The sequence below is a fragment of the Agelaius tricolor genome, unplaced genomic scaffold (genome assembly GCF_023055355.1).
Source record: "Agelaius tricolor isolate 1412-34295 unplaced genomic scaffold, bAgeTri1.0.p SCAF_5, whole genome shotgun sequence".
Lineage (NCBI taxonomy): Eukaryota > Metazoa > Chordata > Aves > Passeriformes > Icteridae > Agelaius > Agelaius tricolor.
The window spans coordinates 16,067,425-16,092,666 of NW_027269265.1; the positions used below are offsets into that span (position 1 = coordinate 16,067,425).

The 25,242-nt window shown below is 42.3% G+C and overlaps 1 protein-coding gene across 3 annotated transcripts in view; it reads left to right on the forward strand.

The window, feature by feature from the left end:
• ITPK1 (inositol-tetrakisphosphate 1-kinase) overlaps positions 1-25,242 on the forward strand; it is a 141,045-nt gene that overhangs the window by 65,625 nt on the left and 50,178 nt on the right. For all 3 annotated transcript variants that reach the window (XM_071426578.1, XM_071426577.1, XM_071426579.1), the window contains exons 4-5: positions 4,100-4,225; positions 12,016-12,133. In XM_071426578.1, the coding sequence (XP_071282679.1) occupies positions 4,100-4,225; positions 12,016-12,133 (244 nt within the window). The remainder of the gene's footprint in view (positions 1-4,099; positions 4,226-12,015; positions 12,134-25,242) is intronic.

The window sequence follows — 25,242 nt, forward strand, 5'->3', positions numbered from 1 at the left end:
ACCTCCTTTTCTCCAAGCTAAACAGCCCCTCAGCCACTCCTCATCAGAACCATGTTCTGCACCCTTCCCCAGCTCTGTTGCCCTTCTCTGGAAATGTTTCAACACTTCAATGACTTTCTTGTCCTGAGGGGCCCAGAACTGAACGCAGCATTTGAGGTGTGGCCTCACCAGTGCTGACAATCATGGGGACAATCCCTGGCCTGGTCCTGCTGGCCACACCATTGCTGACACAGGCCAGGATGCCATTGGCCTTCTTGGCCACCTGGGCACAGCTGGCTCATGTTCAGCTGCTGTCAGAGGGCACCCCCAGGTCCTTTTCCACCAGGCAGCTTTGCAGCCGCTCTGCCCCAGCCTGTAGTGCTGTGTGGGGTTGTTGTGAGAGACCCCAGTGCAGCACCTGACACCTGACCTTTGTTGATCTCACAGAGTTGGATCTCAGCCCATGGATCGAGCCTGTCCAGATCCCCCTACAGAGCCTTCCTACCCTTCAGGAGATCAACACTCCTGCCCAGCTTGGTTTGAATTGCAAACTCACTGAGGGTTCACTTGATGCCCTTGTCCAGATCATTGCTAATGACATTGAACAGCACTGGCACCAATACTGAGCCCTGGTGAGCACCAGGTGTGACCAGCTGCCCACCAGATTTATCTCCATTCACCACCACTCTCTGGGTCTGGCCATCCAGGCAGTTTTTAACCCAGAGACAGTGCACCCCTCCATGTCAAATATATGCTTTGTGTATTTCCTGTCTACAGCATTGATACTCTTTGCCATGTCATGCACCTGAGTTTTGCTGGGTTTTGGTGATAAGTGACAATGCCATGAAACCAATACCTGGTTGGGTTTGGTTTTTTAACATAAAGAAGTGCAAGCAGAGTATGCTGCAAGCTAAAGCCTACCTCACAGAAGAAGAGGCACCATAGATTTATCTCTGGTTTTTCAGGCTGGTGCTGATAAATCTTTTCTCTCGCTTCTGTTGCTATGGTGTAGGTTCTTTGCAATAACAAACCTTTGGGTGACCATGTCAAATGCAGAGATCATTCAGAGAGATGCTGAAAGGGAAGGGAAGTAGGAGGGCTCAAATTCCAGCTGATGACAAACAATGAGTCAGTCTTGGGCCATCAGAAATTTTGCACTTTGCTTTCACTGACTTCTTTTTGGGTTTGATACTCCACTTTGAAAAGGCTTCTTTTTACCTTCTCAAATAATTTTTTTCCTTCTGCTTTTACTTTTTTTTCTTAGTGCATAAAAGGAAGGTAGATCTCTTCCAAATTCCACACAGCCCAGGAATATTTGCTTTCTACAGCATAGCTCTAAACACAGAGAACTTATTCTTGCAAGTGGTTTGATCCTCCAATCCACAAAATCCTGGATCAAATTTTGAAGGTTTTTGTGGCTAAAATGTACCTGCTGTCCTTTTTGAGGCAATTGAAGTGGTCACTGAACTTCCTTCCAGAGAAGCTGCTTTATCATGCTGTTTTTTCTCACATTGCTTTACTGGTGAGGGGGAAGCAAAACAGTGTTGGGGGGAGCCTTTTTAATGCTTTCCAGTGTGCAAAGTTCATGCATTTGGTTTTGTTCTCAAAATATACCTTTTGTGTTTAGCTGGCACAACTGTTGTGAAGAAGTTATCTTGCCCAGATGTCTTATGCTTGTGGAAAACACTGTGCTGGAAATGCCTGGATTTGCCTTGAAGGCTTACTTCTATTCTTGGGTCAAGGCTGAAAGGGAGGACTGTTCTTGTTTTCTGAATGTTTCCATGCAGATTGAGCTGGAAGTTCAGGAAGAATGTAGAGGGGTAACCAATCTCAAATGCTTACTTGCTTCTTACTGCTTTTCAAACTGCAAGTCCTGAGAATGGATTAATTCAGAATTTAGTACCTTGGCAACCGTGAACTTTCTGACCTAGTTAAATGGACTCTTTGTTTTGCTGTTTCCTTCCAGATGTGATAGGCAGATGGAAAAAAATCAGAAGCAGCAGTATAGTCATCTGAGATTTCTTTTAAGGATATTAACTGATTTTTCTGGAACTTGGTTGAAGAAGTTGATTATCTCCTTCCATGTTCTTTAGCCAAGCTGCAGTTCATTTTGCAGATACTTAGGCTGTCCCCTGGCCTTTGTGCTGCACTTCTTGTGAGAGTGAAAATATGTCAGGACAGGCAGACCTTCTGTGGACTGCCTCACCTGGCCACAGCATACCTATCCCTGAGCATCCACACTGTCTGTCCTGCTGGTCTCTTGGCTTGTAGGAGTGGCTGCCCACCTGTGAGCAGTGCCTCTGTTTGTCTCCTTGGAAGAGAGACACACACTGTGTTCTCCAGTTGGATTGGAATCTGCATAAGGACTTCAGAAGCCCCAGCCCATAACTGTTACTAGAGCATACAGTAATGGGCAAGCAAGGGTGGTCTCTGAGGGAGGAACTGGCAGTCTTTCAATTTGCTTTTGTGCCACAGGTACCTTCAATTATTCTGCTCAGGGAAGCCTGGCCCAGATGAGAGTGCCTTCACAAGAAAAGTCATTCAGCTCTGTGGATCAATTACATTAGCAACTAGCAAATTAATATAAGGCTGATAGATCTCTGCTGGTTTAGTTTTCTTGGTTTGATTCTGTGTTATAGCTTTACCTTCTTTAAGGCACTCACTCCTTAATTCAAAGCAGGGCCATTTCTGTAGGGGTGGGAAATTTTAGTAGGACAAAACTCAAGCTAATGAGACAGAAAACAGCATCAGCAGCAGCCCAGTACTCCTCTCCCTCCTGTGCCTCTCACACCTTCTTCACCAGAGCTGAATAAAAAAGAAAGCAGCAATAGAAAAGATCATGCAGGTAAAATCAGATGCTAACTTTAGTAAGCACGCATCCATCTTTCCTCTCAAAGATGTTCCTGGTTTGGCATTTACAAGATTGAGTTGTCATTGATGCAGTAGGTCTCACAACTGGTTGAATTGACTCACAGCTTTTGTGCTGTGAGTGGCCTGGTGTGTTGAACATGAGCCAGTTCTGACTTACTCTGAACTAATGTTAAATCTGGTGAGTAGCTTCATGGGATCAAGTTCTGTGAGCATCTTAGGGGTCTGCAATACATCATCTTCATCAAAGCAGATTTAGCATTAAATTTAGACTAAGTTGCTTAGAGCTTTGTCCAGTCAGGTATTGAACATATTGAAAAATTGAGATCCTGCCATCTCTGTGGGATTCAGCTGCAACTAGACTGCCCTTGTGGTAGATTTTTTTTTTGCCTGATTTAGTTGGAATCTCCAAAGTTTTGATTTATATCCTGATAAATCCAAGCCCTCACAGTAACACTGGCCAGCTGTCTTAGGATCCTTGCATCTCATACAGTTCCAATAAGCTTCTTTGCATTGATATTTCAGCAAGAGAGAATTCCTCAATCCTTTTTCAGTGCAGGTGGTTCCTCTGCTCTTGAACCCTGTTTTGGTACTGGGACCAAGCCCTCTAACACATTGCCACTTCCTGTGCTGTCTGGAGCAGACTTTCTGCACACCTCACCCCAAATCTTTGTCTCCTACCCAGCTAACTGCCAAAGTCTGCTCCTGGGAGTTGTCTGGGAGCTGCACCCTCCTGATAACAGCTAAATAGCTGTCTCAGTAGCAGATGAATTTCTACAGATCCTGACTCACTTTCTTTTGTGTTACCTTTATTCCTGTCCTGTTTTGTGCAATCCCAGCAGGCACAGCAGACCTTCCTTTTATTAGTGGTGTTAATCCTTGTTGGCTCATTCCTTTTGCATGTGTGTGAATGTACCAGGAAGCTGTGTGACCATACCAGGAAACTGAGCTGAAGAGCCATATGTTGGTTTAGGGTGGAGAAGCACAGGGAGATGTTTGGATGAAGGGTACTTGCTGATGACTTCACTGTTTTTCATGGAATTAGAGCTACACTGCTGAGAAATAAATGTCTGAGTAAAGTTTTCTAGCACTCAGTGATGTGTAATATCTCAAGGATTTGGATAACATACCAAAACAAAGGCACTGTGTAAATTAAATGTCACCTGTGTGGCAGCAGCACCTTGAATGGTGGCAGGGACAGGAGACTGGATCCCCCATATAGTAATAAAATGTTTCTCTCTGGTTTCTTCAGCTTGACCTCACCAAACCCATTGAAGATCAGGGCCCTTTGGATGTGATCATACATAAACTGACAGATGTAATCCTTGAAGCAGACCAGAATGACAGCCAGTCACTGGAGTTGGTTCAGAGGTTCCAGGTAAGTGGTTCTTTCTGCATTTCAAGCAGGAGGATGATTTTGGTGCAGCAAATTCAGTCTGATTACAATGCAATTTGTAGGGGTTTGATTAAAAGAATTATCTGGAACACCGTTGACTTGTTGCTGATAGCCCAACAAAAGGGGTTTAGTCAGTTTAAAATGGACTTGCACCTTGGGAAGGTTTTGTTTTGTATCAGTATGGTTAGTTAGAACTGGTTTCCCACCAAATGTTCTTATGTCATTTCAAGAGTATTAGTGCTGCTCACAAAGAGGAACACGTGTTTGCATCCCTCCATGACAGAAGCCACTGAATTAGTTATGCCCAGTTCTGTCTAGTCTTCCCAGTTCCTGGAATGCTAATTTCTTCAACATCAGGATTGCTGTCAGTGACTCTGATGTCTAGTGCTGAAAATCCTGTTATATTATTTTTTTCCCCTCAAGTTTACGTTGAAGGTCAGAAATATGCAGGATGTGTGGTACAGAGAACTATTTTCCCCAAGAAGGGTCTTAAAAGATTCTCTCTCAGTGCCTTCCAAACTTTTTTATTTTGGAAGACAGAGGATGAGCTAGAGGGTAGGGCCCCTGTGAGCAGACATCTGCATAATATCCTCTCTCCAATACAGTAAGGCCTTAAGCTTTTGCTTCTGCAGGAGTCTGAGTTGTGCCACATCACTGGCATGCAGGAAGCTCCCACAGTAGTAAAACATATAACCAGGAACCAGTGGTGCAGAGCACAGACCTTTCTGTGTTGAATTACATACCAAAATGTGTTTTTAGAGTTTACTCTCATGTAGTTTTGTTTCCAGAGCAGAAACTATCTGCAAATTGCTGCCTGTCTCCATCTCTCCTCTATTACCTTTAAGGTATTGAAAATCATTGGAAATTAAGAGAAGCATATTCCATAGGAAAAAGAAATTGTAAGAATACTTTAGTATAAAGTGTGTGGTATAGGGTTGTTGTTTTGGGCTCTTAAAATCAATGAGTGACCTAGAAAATGAAAAATGTCCCCTTGCAAGAAAGCTGTTTGTATGAGTGAGGTGTTATATAACCACTGTGGTATTTCTGGCACCTACACACAAGTGGAAATAGTGTGGTTCCCTTATTGTTGATTAAGTTGACTGAAAAAGTTGTGATGATCTTAACCAGACCAAACAGTGCAAAATTCATTATGCTTTTTTTCCTGCTATTGAATATAAATGTGACAGCAAGATGATACCTGGCAGCAGTCTTACTGTTGGCTCCATAAAGCAGTCTTCCAGGAAGCAGAGAGCAAGGGATCCTTGACCACAGGAGGTGGAATGATCTGCCAGACTACATTTATGACCTTTTCAAGAATAACTTTTTTTCAGATCTATGTTATAGAGGCCTTGACCATCTAATCTGCAAAGAGCTAAAAAGGAAACTGGCTTCATGTTTACATGACTTTGTGTCCCTGCTCTCTGGAGTCTGTGATGAGCCCTTGTAGGGTCTGGCAGAGAGTGCTAATAGAGCAGGAAGCCTCTTGGCATGCCATTTTCTGACTGTTTTCAATTGCCCTGGAAAAAAAATGACAGGAGAATGAAAATGGTATGGAGGAGTTGCCTGTTGACAGTGGCATTTTTAGCTCCAGAAGACCTTTAGGGCTGAGCTTTCTGAGGTCTTTGTGCTAGTTGGATGTGGAATGGAGTGCAGTTTCTCAGGAGAATATTGGTGGGTGCAGCTGTTCTCCACTGCACTGAAAATCAGTGATGAGTGCCTGGTGATCTCATCCAAAGCCAAAACAAAGACTGCATGCAGCACCTAGTGTAGTGCACGAGATGAAAAGTGGAGAAATACTGTTATTTGCTTTTTAGGACGCTTAAATCCTTATTTGTGGGGATGATGATTATTTGTAGAGATGATGGTCAGTCTCCCTTCCTACCCACTGTAACACAGGGCTGGACTGATTGAACACAGGTAATTAGTTAACTGTGAAAATTGGTTAAAGTCCTCAGTGGTTCCTTCTTGACCAGAGGTACATGGAGGGAAATCAGGTGAAGAGGCAGAGTCCCCAGGGTGCCTTTCACTTAATGATGCTACAGTTCTGCCTTCTTGGTAAGGAAGAAAACCAACTACCCCCATTCCTGCCTTCTAGACAAAGTATATGGCTTTGAAAATGGAGTATGTTTTGGCTCCTATAAGACATTGGGGAATCTTTGTTAGGCTTTCATTAGAGCAAAATGCTCTCTGAGCAGCTCCCTGTCATAGCTGTACAGGGGCTTGAGTGACTTCATTCATTGCAGCTTCATATTGCATTCAAAAGGATGGCTCCAGTGATGGAAAATCAATAGGGTTATTAATTTGTCTTTCAAAGCTTTTTCTGAGCAGGTTCTCTTTGCATTAGCCTGCTTAAAAAGACAGATCAGGCACAGTTTTTATGCCTAGTCTTTTGCTATCATGTTGATGAAAATTTAAAACGTTTCCTCCCATGCTGACCTTCAACTCTTGACTCTCCCACTCTGCAGTTGCCCAGGACGGACTCTTCTAATCTTGATTAAGAGGCTTTCTTAGAAGGGTTTGGGACTAAGAGGAGGGAAAATGAGGGAGATATTTTGGAAGGGAAGGGGAGGGGGGGGACTTCTCAGCTGAGAAGAGGCAAGCAAAAAACCAAAGGAAATGATTACATTTTGGTAATTCTTTCCTAACTGGAGGGACAAGTTAATACAAAATTGAAATGGTCTATTTACACCTGAATTCACAGGCCAATACCTGTGTTTTATACATTTGAAAAATAATGATGTCTTAAATTATTGGAAGAGCCTTGTAAACAGCAAAATTAGCTAAAAATTGGTCATTCAAGTGCTAGGAGTTAGGATAGCTTCCTGGGGTAGGATTTGTAAGATGAAGGAGCAAAGGATTTCTGAAGGCTACACAGGGCAGCTGAATACTCAGAAAGTTTCTTTGAGATATACAGAGAATAGAGATATAACAGAGAAGATCAGTTCCCCCTTCCCCTTGCCACACCCCTCATTCCTCCTAACCATTGCAGAAATCTCTCTTAGATTTAGAGACAAAGCAGCTTTGAGATGAGCATTTATTGAAGACCCAATACACTTTCACCTTTCCTTTTGGAAGGAGGTGTCCTTGAAAAGAGACCATCACAGCCTAAGACAACAAAAAGGAGCTTTTAAATCTAAATCTGATGCAAATGCTTTAGACAAGCTTGTGTTTACATCTCTTTCTCCCTTGGAAAATGTTGACATGTTTTTACAAGCAGTCATTGTCATGTTTCTGTATGTGGGAAAACACAAATCCAAATGGCATTACTATTGTTTCTTTTGCTTACTTGTTTTCTTTTGGAATATGTTTAATGGAACTTTGTTTAATATTAAACAAAACTTTATATAAGTTTTATTACTTAGTAATAAAAGCAAGTCAATGAATCAGCAAGTCCCTTATCATCTCATGACCTATTATTTGCAGTAGATACTGTATCAACTTTCTGTTAAAATATTTTAAAAAATCATTAGCTACCTTTTTTAGGTAAAATGACAAGCAGCTCTATTCTCATCTATACACAGGCTTCTCAAGGAAAGTATTTTTTTTTTTTAATTGCTGGGTTATATCCAGAGGTATTCAATAGGGAACATGAGATATTTGGTCTCTTTCTGATTTCAAGTTTCATTGCTGGCCTAATGCCAGTAATGGGGCTGGTACAAAGCATGACTAAACACCGGGCCTGGAATACAAACAAAGGAGGATCTGCTAAAATTCCTTGTTTGTTCTTGTTTGCTTTTATTATGTCAAAGATTAGAAAGAGGAAAATATAGATGTTGTCTGGGTCAAGCTGAACTGCAGCCCAAGGACAGATCCCTTTCAGTCTATTGTTGGAAAGCCTAAATATCTTCCACATTGTTGCCTGGGTGGTTGGAATCTGCTATTGGATATCAGTCTTCAGTAAATCCACCAGAGTAGAGAGCAGAGTTGTTTTGCAGGAAGAATGAGAGAAGACTTGAAGGTTCAAAGTTGAAAGGTTGTGCTGTACTGAAGAGAGTGCTGCTGTACTCTCTTGGCTTCAGTGTTTCTCTTTTCCTTCTTCAACTGCTTCATTTTCAAGTTCGTGTCTATAGTAGCTCATCTGCTTTTGAAATAATTAGGCAGAAACCCGACATGTTTATGCAGATCTGTATTTCTGGTAGTGGAGCCACTCTGTGCTGTGGGAAGAGTGCTGTTACTTAGGTTACATCAAGAGTTCTCCAGTCTCTCAAGTGATCTTCACAGGTCACTTAGTGGTGCTACAGTTCTGCCTTCTTGGTAAGAAAGAAAACCAAACTACCCCAGTTCCTGCCTTCTAGACAAAGTATATGGCTTTGAAAACTGAGTGTGTTTGTAGTACATGATGTGTGCAGTAGTTTCTAGTAAAGAATCAAAGTTTATGAAAGGTTTCACATCAGCTACCATAATTGTTCCTGTGAAGCTAACAAAATTGACTTTTCTTATTGTAATTTCCTGTTATAGACAATTGGTGTAAGGTTCAGATCTTTTAATTACTTATTTAAAGTAGTTTTCTGTGCATGGGTATTTAAACTTTCTTTTGCTTGTGTTGATGATGTACTGGTGAGAGGTGTGGGAGACTGGGAAAGTGTTGGCAGCCTGAAGGCCCAAGGGGAAGCTGGAAGCCCCTGCACAGCTTCAGCAGTTAATCTCTAGCTGTGTTCAAACAGAAAGGATACATACAAATACACTGACCTTGTTCTGCATTGAGAGTCTCTTTGAAAAGAGGCTGTTTCTGGATTCAGTTAAAAGGAGAGATGTGTGGCTCATCCCCAGATGAGCTCTAGGAGACACTTCAAGTTCGAGGTCTTTCCTTAGATGACACAGATCTTCACTGCTCTGACTTTTGCTGTTCTGTGCTTTCTGGCTGTCCAAGTTCCTAGGCCTGGAAATGGAGAGGAGTTGGAGAATAGTACCTGGCATAGATTTAATGCTGAGAAATTTCCTTGTTTTGTAAAGAAAGCTGATCTGCTCAAAGCTCAAAAACCTTTGTTGTGTGTTTGAAGGGGCTGTTGCCTTGTATTCGTGCAGTTCTTGACATTAGAGTAATTTGTTAAAGTTCTCCAGACTCTAAATGGCTTTTGGAAAACAGCTCCCACCTCCCTCATCTTCATCAGTTATTTCTTGTTTGCCTTACAGAGCTTTTTGGAGGCTCCTTAAGGCAACAGGATGAGAAATAAGTCACTGGAAAGTCAACTTAAATGCTCATTTCTCTTGACATGTTGACTGGTGTAGAATGGCCTTGAGCTTGTTCCTTGTTCCTGGTAAACTTTGTTATGCTGTGGCAAGCTTAGTGCTTTAAATACAGTTTAGATCTTTAAATACGGTTTAGGGCTATTACCATTAGAAATAAAGCACTGCGAGGTTCCCTTACTGAAAGCATAAAAAAGCCAGGCTCCCTCTGGAAATACTTAGAGTAACATGAGCCAAATTAACAAGTAGAATACATGAGTCCTGGGGAAGCAAGGATAGTTCTCAATGCTGAGGTGAGCATCAGGAAGGTACACAAGAGCTGAGAGATGGAAAAATCATTCCTTCCTGGGAGGACAGTGAAGGTAATGGAGTCCACAGGCAGGAGGAATGTATGTGTGAGGGGAAGGATCAGTGTATGCACAGTAGGGGCTGGGCCAGGATGGAAGTCCAGGGAGCTTGAAGTCAAGGTAGAACCAGATACTGGTCGAGGCAGACGAGTGGTCACCACAGTGTAAAAGGAAGAACTTGAAGATACATCAAGAGGTTTGCTGTCAGAGCTCTGCTGAGGCCACCTTTCAGAGCTGTGACATGTTCAGTCTGGGTGCTGTGCTTGCCTCCTGCCCCATAAGGGTACGGGCTCTCTGTAAGGAGCTCATCCTCTCAGTGTGCTGGGAAAGACAAACTGTGTGGTAACTCCCTGTCTTTTAAACGGAGGCACAAAGGGACTAAAATCTGTCTTGTTACACTCTGGAGATGTTGAGATACTCAAGTACAGTTTCACTATCAGCAAGTTCAAGCTAATGCCCTAATCACTGGATCATGCTAGCTCCACAGGGTGTTTTAGCTGCTGCATAAAAGGGCACGTATGCATAGACATGTGTGGGTGTTTAAGAGGCATTAGGTAATAAGATACTCTAGCTCTGAAAAGAATAAAAGATCTCATCTGTATTTGAAAGCTGATTTCTCTGCTTTAGACTCTGGAAGTACTAGGGGCAGAAGACTCAGGAAAACTGTATGTTCTGGGGTTTAGTGGCTGTAAATGAACCCAGCTTCTGCTCCACTGAGCTGATGAGGCTTTTTATCCAGGCTGTACTGCAAGGGTGAGACAGCAGCTGGGTCTGAGAGTCTTGATGACCAGCTGTGTGAAAGGCTGTCCCTTACTTTTCCCATGAGGCAGCAAGGTTGAACCTATCTTTAGGGAATTCATTCTTTGTGTTCTGCAGGGATTACTAAATATGTCAGACACAAGTATTGCCACTGAGGGGTGCCTTGTGCCCTGTGAAGGAAAGCTGCTTGTGTCTTGTGGGTGGTGCAGTAGGTTGATTAGACCCCAGTGCTGGATCCTCTTAGCCTCAAATGAATAATCTCCATTCAGCAGCCATCAGTTCAAACTATGGAGTCACCAGGAAGCAACAGGTTCCCAGTGCTGGGGTGGAGAAGTCTGCATCCCCAGGTAGCATCTGGAACAAAATCACTTTCTGGGAATAGATTATGCCATTCTTTTCTCTCCAGCAAAGTGCATCTCCTGAGGCCATCTCATCATACTCTGAAGTAACTTTTGTAGTATGTTTTCTTCTTGGAAAAATCAATTTAAATGAAGTAGAACTTCATGGAAGTCTATTAATTGTTGGAGCTTTTGCATGAATGGATTTAAAGAAGTGGAAACATTAGGATGGCCTTGGGAAGTTGGGTGAAACAAAGAGAGATGCTAACTTTGGATATATTTATCTGATTTTGAGTAGAGTAAGATAGATGTGTTTCCCACTGACTTTATTGAGCCAGATTGGGGCAATGGTGAAGGAATTCAGCTTCTAAGAAACAGAAGGAAGTTTTGTTGGGTTTGCAAGGCTGATACCTGGCAGCTGTGTCTGTGTTCCTGGCCAAGATGCAGTAGTGCAGTCATGACCTCAGTGAACAGGGAATTGAGTTCCCAAGATGAAGATCCTTGAGGTCATTAATATTACTTTGTTCTTGTAGTCAGAAAAGGAGAGTATGAGCATAGAGAAGTAGCAAGCAATGAAGATACAGTGAAGCAGCAATCTCTTCAGCTCTGCCAAAAAAAATTTCAGGCCTTATCATTCAGCCCTTAATACTGTCTTCAGCCCAGCTAGAAGACAGCAATAAAAACAACATAAAAGAACACAGATGTATTTCTGAGCCTAGTTCAGATAGTTGTGATGTTCACATGCAGTAATTGAATGCAAGGCTGACCCCAGGATAGCTGTGTGCCATCTTTCTTCTCCTAATGGCTTTTCTCAGTCCTGCTCTCAGTTCTTACTATGGCACTTTGCCACTGGCTCCCTTGTGAGCTAATGTGGTTGCAGCAGAGGTTTTGTTCCTGATAGAGTCTAGAGGAGGAATTTGCCATCTAAACCAGTTAGCTGTCATGTTTGTGTTTGATTCAAGTGTCAGTGTTTTCACTGTCTGGGGACTTTCTGTGTTGCCAAAGTCCATTTGGCTCCCCTTGAAGAGAAGCTGAACTTTTAACATTATATATTCTCTTCCCCATTATTTTCTCTTCTCATTATTTTTCTACGCTCTTCAGCCAACCTAATGCCATTTTTCCCCTATATATTGTTTTGCAGGAGTACATTGATGCTCATCCAGAGACCATTATCTTAGACCCTCTCCCAGCTATCCGTACACTCCTGGATCGATCCAAGTCGTACGAGCTCATCCGGCGAATAGAGGCATACATGCAAGGTAGGCCAATATCTGTGCTCCTGGAGCCTCTTATTGTCACTAGAGAAGAAAGCAGCTTCCTTCTGGAGGCTGGATGGGGAGTTTGAAGTAGTGGTTTTGTGCCCTTTGCATTGTCTCTCCATGGGAGCACAAACACTGAAGCATTCCTGTATCACAGGATTGCCCTCTGGAATCCTGTGCTCTTCTTTTTCCATATACACAAAGGAGGTTTGTAACTGATTAAAAATACGATGTGGGTTTAATGGGGATCATATTTACCACAATGAGCACTCTCAGAAATCTTCTGGAAAACATTGTCTTCTTCTTGTGTGCTGGTAAATTGAAATGACTGTGCAAACTCAGCAGCTTGTAGTAAGATTCCTGAGGCCTTAAACTGAGGGAGAAAGAAAAACTGATTTTGGAAAGGATCAAAAGAAATTAAAGTGTAAGTAGAGCTAAGGTCTTCGAGAAGTACTGGAAGCCTATTGCACAAGCTAATTGTTGGAGGAACGTAAATGCACGTCTGGTGCTGGCTTGTTACCTGACATAAACTATTGCCCTTAACTGGTATCATTTGAGTTGTATTCCATGTTAGGAGTCATGCCTTTTGAACCTGAATAGTTCTGTTACCTTCTCATTTTAACCATGGCAACTGTTGGGTTAAGTTAGTCTTTCATTCCCATTTTACTTCTGCTGCTGTCATGTTCTTGAAACATTTATTGGCTTTTGAATTTAAATCTAGAATAGCTCTGAATTAACTCTTTCATATGTTAGATGATTGTAATGGGGGGAAATTGCATTTCTGAACTATTTTCTAACAGAATGTTACTGGAAATGCCATTTAGATTGTGTTATCACTGTCTTGATGGGCAGGTAAGAAGCTCAGTAATTTGTATTTTTATAGTTGTGGATTTATGGACATATTATTTGCATATAACCTGCCTGGCCACACTGGCACCATTCTTATGTAGAAATAAGATTAATAATTCACAGCGCTCCCTCTTGTCTTTTGGAATCTCTTAGGGAGAAAATCCTCAATTAGTTCAGAATGATTTTGTTTTGGAGTGGCTATTGCTGTTTGTGAGTGGGAGAAAGGTGCTGAGGGAAACCTGTGCACTGAGGGAGTGATTGGGATTTTGTTCTAACAGCAGAGAGATTCAGTAGAGTTTGGTTTTTTCTTCTTTTCCTTAAATTGCTATCAGTACTATTGTTATCCCTGTGAGAACAATATGTTTGGGAGGACATCCAGTTTTTGCAAGTAGTTTGTCTTCCGCATATTTCAGCCTGCTTTGGTCAAACTGATGAGAAAAATAAATAAGTCCTTAAGGAGGAAAAAGAAAAAGGAAATTTGAATTCAGGTAAAACTGACAATTCAAAAATAAGCTGTTAACAAAGTTGAGGAATGAAGTGAGGAATGGCCTAAGCTATTGTCACTGGCTGCTGCAATGTTTGGTAACCATTATTTCCCCTGACCCTCTGTCCCCCTCCCCCCAGCACTTTCCTCCCCAGTCTTATTTCTGTCTCATAATCAGAAATATCATGACCAAGACCTTGAACCAACTCAGTATTTAGCAAGGGAAATCTCAGGAGAGATGAATAATTGTCTAACTTCTTGTTCTGGCCTAAGTAGATCAGCCTCTGTATTCCTGCACATGATGATCTGCAGTAAGAGAAAAGTTATACCACTCTAGGTAGTGCTGTGGGTTTTTCTCTCCTTCCTTGTTTTCACCTGCTAAGTTATGTTTTCTCTGTTGCAGCTACCATCTCATATCCTAAGGCCATGAACACTTAGAAAACCCAAACAAGAAGCAATACATCTGTTAATAGCATGAACTCTTAGGAGCCACATCTTTATTGTTCTGGAATTTCATTATGGAAGTAACTACTAAGAAAATAATATCCTAGTCTTTAGCTGTAACTAGAGAGCCTTTTTTATCAGAGGATACAAAATTAATGTGATGGGTTGAGTTCAGTGCAAGGGATTGTCTCTTCTGAAGGAGTGCTGTAAACTCGGGAGGGTTGAGTTTATATGTAAGGAGAAGCCTTCTGCTATTCAAAGTCTTTCAAAAGAAAATTCAGTTTTTATTTACAGATCAGTTTTGGATTTCAGTGATTATTGCCTCTATTTTAATCATGTTTTTAAGTAACTATAAATGAAGTATAGTCTTTATTTATGATCCTCAGTTTGCACTTTATTTTAACCCTGTAGACCTTACGACAACTGTATAACTAAAGATTTGCACCAGTTAGGTTAAAGAGAGGGTGACCATGTGCTCTGCTGAGGTGACTGCATTCTGCAGCAGTAGGGCCCCATAGTCTATAAACAGTTAGATTTTAACTCCCAATTATTTTTCAGATGTCCAAGTCACTGGCCTTTTGCCAGAGAATTCTTCATGCTTCCTGAAAAAGGGAGTCCCTATTTGAAGTGTCTAGACTGGGCATGTGGACATTGTGAGGCTTTCTGAAAGTCCTGTATCCTGTTCTTCATGGAGTCAAGTGCCTGAGTGATAAGTACTTTGATCCAGCCTCCTGAGAAGGGTTGCTGAGACACTTTGTGGCTGAGGCACTCCTTGTCTCTGCTACCAGTCTGTGGCTGCTGAAGAAGCTGAGGTGGAGGAGAGCTGAGCCAGAGTTGTACCAGTGGTCTGAGGGAAAGCCTGAGGTTGAACCAGGGCTTTCCATGTCCTAGTCTGACACAGGAACCACTCACTCCTTGTGGAAATTGAAGTTCACAGACTTGCCCAATCACTGAAGTTGGAAAAGGCCTCTTGAGAATATACAGTCCAAGTCCCTGTTCTAAGCAGGATCTCTACAGCAGGTTCCTCAGGTCATTGTCCAGTTGGGTTTTTGTGTTTCTCCACAGATGGAGACTGCATAACCTCTCTGAGCAACCTGCTCCAGGATGCACCTTGAACCTAGTGTGCTAGCATGCTCCTAGCAGTGCTGAGGTGATTTGTAGGGACTGTTTCTTTATTCAATATAGACAGGGATATCTCCCTTGGAAGGAAGTAGGACTCTCTTCTGGGAAAAAAAAAAATAGCGTTAAGAGATATTTTAACATTGATTTTAATAGATTCTATTTTGGAATCAGTAGTCTGGCTGGAGCTGTGACTTCCTCTTTTTCCTGATCCTCTGGTATTTTAAGTGCAAGCTCTAAAAGAGCTAATTATTCTGCAACCTGAAAAAATTAAGGTTGCATTCCAGCTAGTGTCCTGTATAGCTGTCAGGTGTATGTTGAAATAAATCACTGAATAGATTTTTTTGGTGTCACAGTTGTTCTCTCAGCAGTTGTATTGCTTTGTTTACCTGTCTCTGAAGAATTGCTTCTTACATAAAAGTGCTCTTGATCAGTTTCAGTGATGTTTGGTAAAAGATTAGGTACATTATTTAGTAAGAACTTCATTTTTAACAGGGTATTGTATGGTTGGAACTGTGTCAGCCTTTTTAAAGCTCTAACCTAACGAAAATAGGTAAATTTTCTGATGTGTGTTGAAAAGTTGTGATCCTTCAGGTTTGAAATCCAAAATCTGACACTTAAAATTATGCTTAAGATGGTAATGGATGATCACTGTGACTGGGCACTAACTAAGCTTTTCATATTACATTTTTTGTTTAAAGATTGAAAACTTTTGAATTCTCCTACTTATCTTACAAGTAATAATCCAAATTGAAGGAACTTAAATGAAAAGTGAAGTAAACATGCTACTCACTCAGTGTGCTATTTAGTTAGTGTTCCCATCTGCTCAGCTTCCTCTTCTGTCTCAAGTGACTTACTGCTGGTTTCTCTGATAACATTTGAACTTGCAGACCCTGAAGTTCATTTCTTTAACCACTTGCTTCTGGCTTTTTCTTCCATTGTTTTAAAATTTTGTTGTTTTTCAATTTAGCTAGAAGTCTAAAATTTGTACATACAGTAGTATTTGTGGAGCTCTCCTAGAAAACTGACCTCCTCCATAAGCTGAGCTGCAACTCCTTAGTTTCTTTCTTCCTAGCCAGTTGTATTTGAAGCATGCAAGCTATTTCCCCAGGACACTAAACAGTATACACCCCTTTAGCCTCAATATTTTCATCCTGGCATGTAATAAAATTTATGTTTGATTGTTTACTATTATTTGAGATGCAGTTGCTGCTGTATGTGCTTCTTTCTCATTTGGGGAGATATTACAGAACAGATCACAGCATCCTTCTCTATTCCCTAAATTTATTTTTATCAGATTCTGTCTGTCTTAGAAATACTCCTCTCACAGCTGCAGGTATCTTCTGTTATTAGGAGGCTAGCTTAGTATGATGAAGTGAGTAAGGCATTTGATTTAGGGCTTGGGGTTTTCTGCTTGCTGCTGGTTCTTCCTTGCTGATTTTGGACATGGAGTGTCACCCCTGTGCATCCTGGCACTCATCTGCCTGCCAAGATGCCTCATTGTTGTGGGCAGAAACTCTTCTCCAGGTGTATAAACATCACTCCCATACAGCAAGTCTCTGTGCCAAGCAAGCTGTGGAAGTATTGTTCTAACAGAAAGTGTGAACCTGTTGTTGAGTAGAAAACTGCATCTACAATATCTACAATTCAACAGCAAAGCAGATAGTCAGGGCTGGGGGTTTTGGACATTATGGAGCATGTACATTGTTGGAGCAGTGCATACTTAGAGCTTCTCAAAATCAGGCCACCCAGTTAAAAGTGCATGAAAATAGCTGTATATACATAGCTTTAGGCACTCACCTTTTGAAACTGTAGCCTCTTTTTGCTGTGGCCTATTTTCAGACCTGTTTTGGTCAGAGGGGAGAGAAGAATAGTCACACAGGTTAACTTCTGACACCTCTTATTTTTATTTGAAACTCCTATTAAATGAAGCCAGATTTTTCTTTTCACTTTAATGCCTCTTAATCACCCACCTGGCACTCACTTCCTTATGTAGGGACATATCAATAAGGTGTCTTTAGTTAGAGGGCAGATGCCAGCTACTGTAAATAACCACACCAATTTTTGGGTGCAGAACCCTGCCTTGTTGATTGTATGCTCTCTTTCCACCAAGAACACATGCAGGTCTTATTACCTCACTTGAAATGTGTGGTCTGTGTTCACTCACTGGATTTTAATTTCTGTCTGAAAACTAGTATACCTGTGTGGAATGAAGGAGTTGGAATGGAATTGATATTCTCTGTAACTGTAAGCAGTTTGTCCAAAGTGCCTCAGCTCCCAGCAGTGTTCCATGTGGCAGTCTCTCTATCCAGCTGCCAGCACTTGGTAGGTCTCAGTCCTGCTCTCTGAAGCTGGAAGCACACTGGGACATTTGCCCCATGCAAGTGTCACCTGCCATCTTTCTCATAAAAGCTCATTCATTCATCTAGGAGGAGGATAACAAAGAGACATCAGCATGTTGGTGTTATGATAACAAGCCCTGGCTTTGAAATTGAAACTAGACAGCTGCTTCCAAAGGATTAATCCTGTCCTGAGAGAGGTGGCAGGAAAAGAAAGTGGGAAGCCCCCCCAGAAAAAGCCTGGAATCTTCTGTCTTGTACCATGTCTTGCTCTTGTTAAAGCAGTTTACAAAAGGATTTTCCAGAGTAAGACTGTTGAAAGTTAGCAATTTCATTATCAGAAAATATGAACAGGGTCTCCACTCCCTTCCTGTCTCTCCTCTCCCCCATCAGATTTTCATTATTTTGAGCTGAGATCTCTGTCCCAGCATAGGTAGGAGGGAGCTGGGGGCATCTGTGGCTATGATGGACACAGTCCCTGTTGTGGCAGCCAGCCAGCCTGCTGCCACTGGCCTCCTGAGATCCATCAGCTTGGGGCTGTGCAGGGGACTCTGCAGGCCAACAGGCACAAAGCCCAGAGAATAATACAGAAAACATTTTATTGTTTTGTCTCACAGTGTGCTACTCAGAGCTCCTTGAACCAACAAACAATCTTCATCTTGGATCCTAGTAGTTGTAATGGCCACTGAGCTTTCAAAATAGGCCTGCCTGTAAAGTTCAGATGTTATTTTTGGTGCACTCTTTATCTCTCATGTGCTTTTTTGACCAGATATGAGGAATCTGCACCCCACTTTCACTCTCTTTTACTTATCTGAATCTGAAAAGAAACAAGGCTGGACCTTTTATCCATTTATTACATACCAGTATTGGAAACTTTTGTTTTACATCTACATGCATAATTTCAAAGCATTTTTCTACTTGATAAAGCTGAAAAAGTGAAAAGGTTTATGTCTATTTAAGTGACAGCTTCTATGAATTTTGTGCTAAGTGCCTGGGTGGATCTGAACATCAACTGAATCTGCATTTTATGGGGTGAAAAAATAGGCCATGACTGCACTCTGTGGTCATAGGGCATTCCTAAGACATCTCCAGTTCGGATTTTATGAACAGAACATTGATTAATTCTTGAGGATTATTGTCTCTCTAGAATTAGGATAAGAGGAGCAGGGATTCTTCTTGTCATGATGAAGTCTTCACTGAATAAACTAGATGTTTTAAATTCCAGCATGGTTCTGTTTCAAGTTATTCTGATCCTCTTGAGCAGAAATTTCCTTGGCTGACATCCAAATTTCCTGAGTATCTGGGTGCTAGAAAAAGTAATGAAGGAGCATTGAAAGATAAATTGCTCAAGGTATAGATGTAAAACTTAACTGGGAATACTTTTTTGCAGTAAGTGGCTTTTCACAGTGTTTCTACTCATATTGTCACAACATCAAAGGTCAATAAATAAGTCTTGAAAAATAGGACCTTTCATCTGAGTTGGAAACCAGGGTTTGGCTCATAGAATATTACTCCAGTTCTGGTGTAATGTGTTTATATCACTTTTGCTGCTGAAGAAGCAGTTTTTTCTGGTGTGGACAAGAAAATTAGCATCCTTTACAGTTTCTCAGATAAGTATCTAGCCAACATGTGGTAAGCCTGGTGAGATTAGAATCTCTCCTCATGTAGAGTCCAGCAGGACCTTAAGGCTTTATCAAGGTTCCATGGAATCAGCTGATGGTAACACTGCCTGAGAGGATGCTTTCCTTTACCACTAGGGCCACTAACATCCCATCTAAAATTAGCTCCCATTTCACTTATCTGCTGGCTTTATGCAACTGTTCCTGCTGAGAGTATCAGTAAAGAAAATCATGAAAGCTTGAGTGCATTTATGTTCCTGATGTCAGTAATTGGGTCTGTCTCATGAATTTTCCAAATGGCTTTCAGGAGTTAGAGTGGATGGGGCTCAAAGTGTAAAGGTTGATGAGAGGGACTTGAAATGGTATGAATTTCTTGAATAGTTTATGATAAGTGGAACTAAACCTCTATGGTCAGTTGCTTGATAGTCTTCCTACACAAGGTCATGTACTTGTCATTGTCATTTGATACACTACACTGCTAACATCTTGCTTTTCTCTCTGTTTGGGATACCCTGTTTATAGTAGTGCTTGGAAAGTGCTGATATTTTGTTTTTCTGATGTATAAATGCTGCATATGGAGTGGAAATAGAAATCCCAATGCATTCATGGGCTGATATGGCTGTATGGAGACAGTTGGCACCTCTGGAGTGTCAGTAATTATGGTTCAGGAAACAAACCTGAACACCTTTCCTTACATACACCTTTATGTGTAAAGGAAACAAAACTGATTCAGCAGGAGACAGCTTTGCCACATGAAAACAAAAAGATGCTGTGCTGAGAACAAAAAGCAGTACTGTCACAGCCATGTGTGGCATCCCTTCATATCCTGTTGGTGGGCAAGGTCTATGTGGAGCATGTTTCAGAACTCCTGCCATTTGTAGGGAAATATGCAATCTGTTTAGTTCTCTACACTGAGAGTGAACCACTGCTTGTTAAATTGGGTTAAAATCACAGAATCACCTTCAAAATCATCGAGGCCAACCCATGCCCTAACACCTCAACTAAATCATGGCATGGAGTGCTACATCCAGTTTTTTTTTAAAGGCATCCAGGGATAGTGACTCCACCACCTCCCTTGGCAGACCATTCCAGTACTTTATCACTCTTTCCATAAAAAACTAATATCCAACCTGTTTTTTCCTTTGCCACAGCTTAAGACTCTGTCCTCTTGTTATGTCAGTTGCTGCCTGAAGAAAGAGACCAACCCCCACCTGACTACAACCACCTTTCTGAGAGTTGTAGAGAGTGATAAGGTCCCCTCTGAGTCTCCTTTTCTCCAGGCTAAACACCCCCAGGTCCCTCAGTCATTCCTCACAGGGTTTGTGTTCCAAGCCCCTCACCAGCCTCCTTGCCTCCTCTGGATGCACTTGAGCATCTCAACCCTTCCCTCATCCTTCCCAAACTGAGGGGCCAGAGCTGGACACAGCACTCGAGGTGTGGCCTCACCAGTGCTGAGTACAGGGGAAGAATGACCTCCCTGCTCCTGCTGGCCACACAATTCCTGATACAGCCCAGGATGCCATTGGCCTCCTTGGCCACCAGGGCACACTGCTGGCTCATGTCCAGCCAGCTGTCGACCAGCATGCCCTGGTCCCTTTGTGCCTGGGCACTGTCCAGCCACTCTGTCCCCAGTCCATAATGTTGCTGGGGGTTATTGTGGCCAAAATGCAGGACTCAGCACTTGGACTTATTAAACATCAGTTTACTGGACTCTGCCCATCCATCCAACTGTTCTAGGTCTCTCTGCAGAGCCCTCCTACCCTCCAGCAGATGGACACATGCTCCCAGCTTAGGGTCATCTGCAAATTTACTAATGAGAGACTCAATCCCCTCATCCATGTCGTCAATAAAGGTATTGAACAGAACAGGCCCCAGCACAGACCTCTGAGGGACACCACTGGTGACTGGCCCCAGCTGGATGCAGCACCCTCACCACCACCCTCTGGGCCTGGCCATCCAGCCAGTTCCTAACCCAGCACAGAGTGCTCCTGTCCCAGCCGTGGGCTGCAGCTTCTCCAGGAGTGTGCTGTGGGAGACAGGGTCAAAGGCATTGCTGGAGTCCAAACAGACACATCCACAGCCTTTCCTGCATCCACCAGGAGGGTCACCTGGTCATGAAAGGAGACCAGGTTGGTCAAACACGACCTACCCCTCCTCAAGCCCTGCTGGCTGGGTCTGATACCCTGGCCATCCTCTAAGTGCTGTGTGATGATGCTCAGTATAAACTGCTCCACAACCATACCCGGAACTGAGGTCAGGCTAACTGATAGTTTGAATAGTAGAAATTGTGTATCCCTCAAATAGCACTGTCCATGTTGCTCTAGTTGCCTCCAGGCCTTCTGATTAGAGTTCTTTGAAACTGTCTGCTAGAAATTGGATATCTGAACACAAGTCAGCACATTGAGATAACTTTAAAAAAAGGAAAAAAAGTCACTCCTTAGATGGCCGGTCTTAAGTAAACTGAAGCATCAGAAAGTGCTTGGCAAAGACCAAAGGCATGGAGGAGATAAATTCCTTTCAATCTGGCAAACCAAACATCCCATACAAGTGGCATTTCAGGACTTTTATTATTAATGCTGGAAAAGGTGGATGAACACAGTATACCAAATTTTTTAGATAAGTCCAAATTGTTTAGTTTTTTTTCCAGACAAAGGGAGACAGCAATATCAGACAGGCTTACCAAAAGACAGTGAAGAGTCAGCATAATGTTAGATCCACTTTATAGTAGTCTCTTGGGCCTATAAAAAAATAATATGGACATGCATTGTTAAATTCTGCATTGACTCACTGCTCAGGAAAGATCTCAGCCTTACACTGGGAAGCTCAATGGAAACTTCTGCCCCCTCAGCCTCAGTAGTCAAAAGAGAATGTGCCAACAGAATCAAACAAAAAGATGGTGGTGGCCAAAAATAGCATTGAAGACACTGAACATACAGTTGTGTAAATAAAAAACTTTATTTTTCCCAAAGACTGTTTTCAGTTCTGCTTTCCTGAATTTAAAAATATGTATTAGAAGTGAAAGGAATCCTTGAAAAAAGGGACATGGTCAATGCCAAGAGACAGCCACAAGTGAAGACTAAAATCAGTCTCAGGCTAGCAAAGGTGGAACAAAACCTGAGCAAACAAAACATGAATAAATGGAGAAATGTTCCCCTTTTTCTCTACCCTGTCAGAGTTAGAGTTTCATTGAATAGCTCTGCAGTTGCCATAAAATATCAACTAAGATCATAGCCCGACTGAAAGAGGTAGGACACATTCACAACTAGGTTTGAGAGGTTTACAAACCATTGTGGTTGGTGGTATATAGTACTGACTGTGGGATGTTAAAAAGAATCTCCATGATGAACTATGAACTCCATAAGTTGGGATGTGTTGGGGGACAATATATATTCCCTTTGCTTTGATTTGAAACCCACTGCCAAGTTGAAAAGATGGAGATAACATGGTGTCAGCTTAATTGTGTTCTCATTTGGTTTGATAATTCCAGTGTTCATTTCTCATCTCCAGGGAAGCAAGAAGGCCTGAAACTGCAGTGAGGATTTAAAGCACTTTCTCTACTCCATAAGCTTTAAACCTTATGCAAGTAGTAATGCTTTAGTGTTTTTACTGTCCTGTGAATAAAGCCTTGGTATTTAATATAAATCATTATGAATACTCAGCACATTAAATGGGAACTCAGAGACAGATGTGTTAAAACTGTTATTCTTTCAGAAATATGGCTGGATGATGTGATTATGACTCTTTTCTTTGATAGCTCTCTCTTCTACTGTATTAAGAGCCTGTAGAGTAAGACAGAGGAGGCTGTTCATGAGAGGACAGAACATGAGAGGCATTGTGGAACAGGCCTTGTAACACATGTAAGGGAGGAAATGGTACTGAACACTCTTGAAGAAGCTTTTCTGTCAGGTCATACTCTACTAGAAGATCAAGGAGGTCACCCTCCAGATCACTCTGGTGCGTTGTCTGGGACTGGGTGTTACTTAACACTCTGGGACTTCTCAATTTCTAAAGCATTTTGTTTCATTTCCTCTCTTGCTCCCTGGCAAAATCATGAGGAAGACTGACCAGTTGCAGTATTTATCTCATATGTAATTATGAAAATGATTGAACAGATAATGTTTCACAGTCTCACCCACCTGCCCACCCTACCAAGCCTATTCCATGATCGGAATAACTGCAGCTTTTTCCTTGCTGCAGTGCAGCTGCCAGCTTCTGTGGTGTCTGCTGGGCCAAGGAGGGAAGGGAGCACTCAGCTGTTACTGAGGGTGTTAACTTTAGATGTGGCATTGGGTTTCCTACATGAGGGAGTGTTCATATCCCAGGTCTTTCTTAATCAGCTTGAGGATGCTATGTGGGTGTTTGCTCTGTCTCTGATTGACTGCCAGCAAGCAGCCAGCAGTGAAATCTTTCCTGCAGAGATGCAGAGTGTCAGTCTTGCAGACATGTACCCACCACCCATCTGCTGACAAATGAATATTCTGAATGAGGTCCTTTTTTTGGCAAGGACGCTAAACACACTATGGAGGCAATGGAAGATGTTAAGGAAGAGCTTTATCTTTTCTGATCATTTTTTTTAATGTTTGAGGGTCCACTGAGATCTTGGTTGTGTGGGACAGTTGAGATTCACTGAAGCAATTCCTTCCCTTAAAACTGAGAGTTTATTCTATCACATCACCTTACTTAGGCACTGGTGTGTTGACAAGACACCCATGCAGGTAAAGTAGCAGGACACTGAGTATGAGCCCCATCCTGTGCTAAGGTCTGGTTTAATGTAGTACAGTTAATCTACATGCAGCACTGTGGGCAAGGCCTAGCCTCTGAGATTTAAAGGATCTGTAATCATAGAATAATAGAATCATAGAATGGTTTGGGTTGGCAGGGACCTTAAAAATCATCTCGTTCCAACCCCTCTGCCATGGGGTGGGCAAGAACATGGGGTGCTGCAGGGGCACCTACCACTAGACCAGGTTACTCAAAGCCCTGGCCAACCCAACCCTGAACATTTCCAAGGACAGGGCATCCACCACTTCTCTGTACAACCTGTTCCAGTGCCTCATCACCCTCACAGTGAAGAATTTCTTCCTAATACTCTAATATCTTATTAATTGTTGAGATTCGGGGCTTTGACAGAAGCCCTGCTTATTCTCTTGATCTCTAAAATGCCAGCCAAACCTCCCTGCTCCCTCAGAGGAACCTTTTGAGGATTAGTCAGCACTTGGGAAGCCTATGAATGTGCTGTTTAAACACTGGTAGAAGGAGTAAGTATGGATAGGATTTTTGCTAGCAAGGCTGTTACAGTGTTGGGGCAAACTAATGGAGTAGTTATGAATCTCCTGTAGTAGAGGCTTTGGGAATAGACTGGATAGATGAACATCTGCCAGTGTTGGTGTTGGGTGCATTTTGTCTTCTCTGAATGCAATGGGGCTGGGGTAGGTAACCCAGTAGCCTTCCCAGACCAGTACTTCCTGATGTTGATGTTCCTTCAGAATGAAAAACATCAACTACTGACAGTTTGAGCCAGAGATCTTAATGAGGTCATGCTGAATGTTAATAGGCATCTGTCCTGTGCAGGGCCAGCACAGAGGAAGACTCATAGCACACATGTTTACCTGTAAACATGAGAGTTAAGCAGTCTGTGAAGTCTTGGGCTTCCACTGAGGCAAAGTTTTCATGGGTCAGTGCAGCCAGACCTGGATGTGATAGGCTGTGCTCCCATAGAAAAACCAGCATGTTTCACCTGGACATAGTCCTGGTACTCTGGCTCTTTGACTTCTGGGCTGAAGTTGGCTTCATTCTGCTTTTTAGGGATGCCAGGAGAGGAGCAGTGGGCTAGCTGCACCTGTTCATGTAGATGTGGTGCAGCAAGAGCAGTATTTCCTCCTCAGTGGAGAAATGTGTGGAATGAGTTTGTCACTTGCTTCACAAGGGTGAGGCAATTGAGCCGTGCATTCCTGAATCAGCAGGCTCCTCTTGCCTTGGGCGCTCTTTGGCAACCACACATTAAATCCAAAGCTATAAATTGTATAATTTGCATAAGATATTAGACAGAGAAGCACAATGGGACAGACGCTAATTGCTGATTTGGGAAGCCTCACAAGCATTTGCTAGGGGATAAACTGCAGTTACCTCAGTGTTGGGCAATTCATGTTGGTTTCTAAAAGGAGAGACGCGTATCACACCAACTCATTTCTTGTACTGTGTAATTTGCTGATTTCATTGTTGCTCTTGGGGACAGTTTTTTAGTTCCTTTTTAAG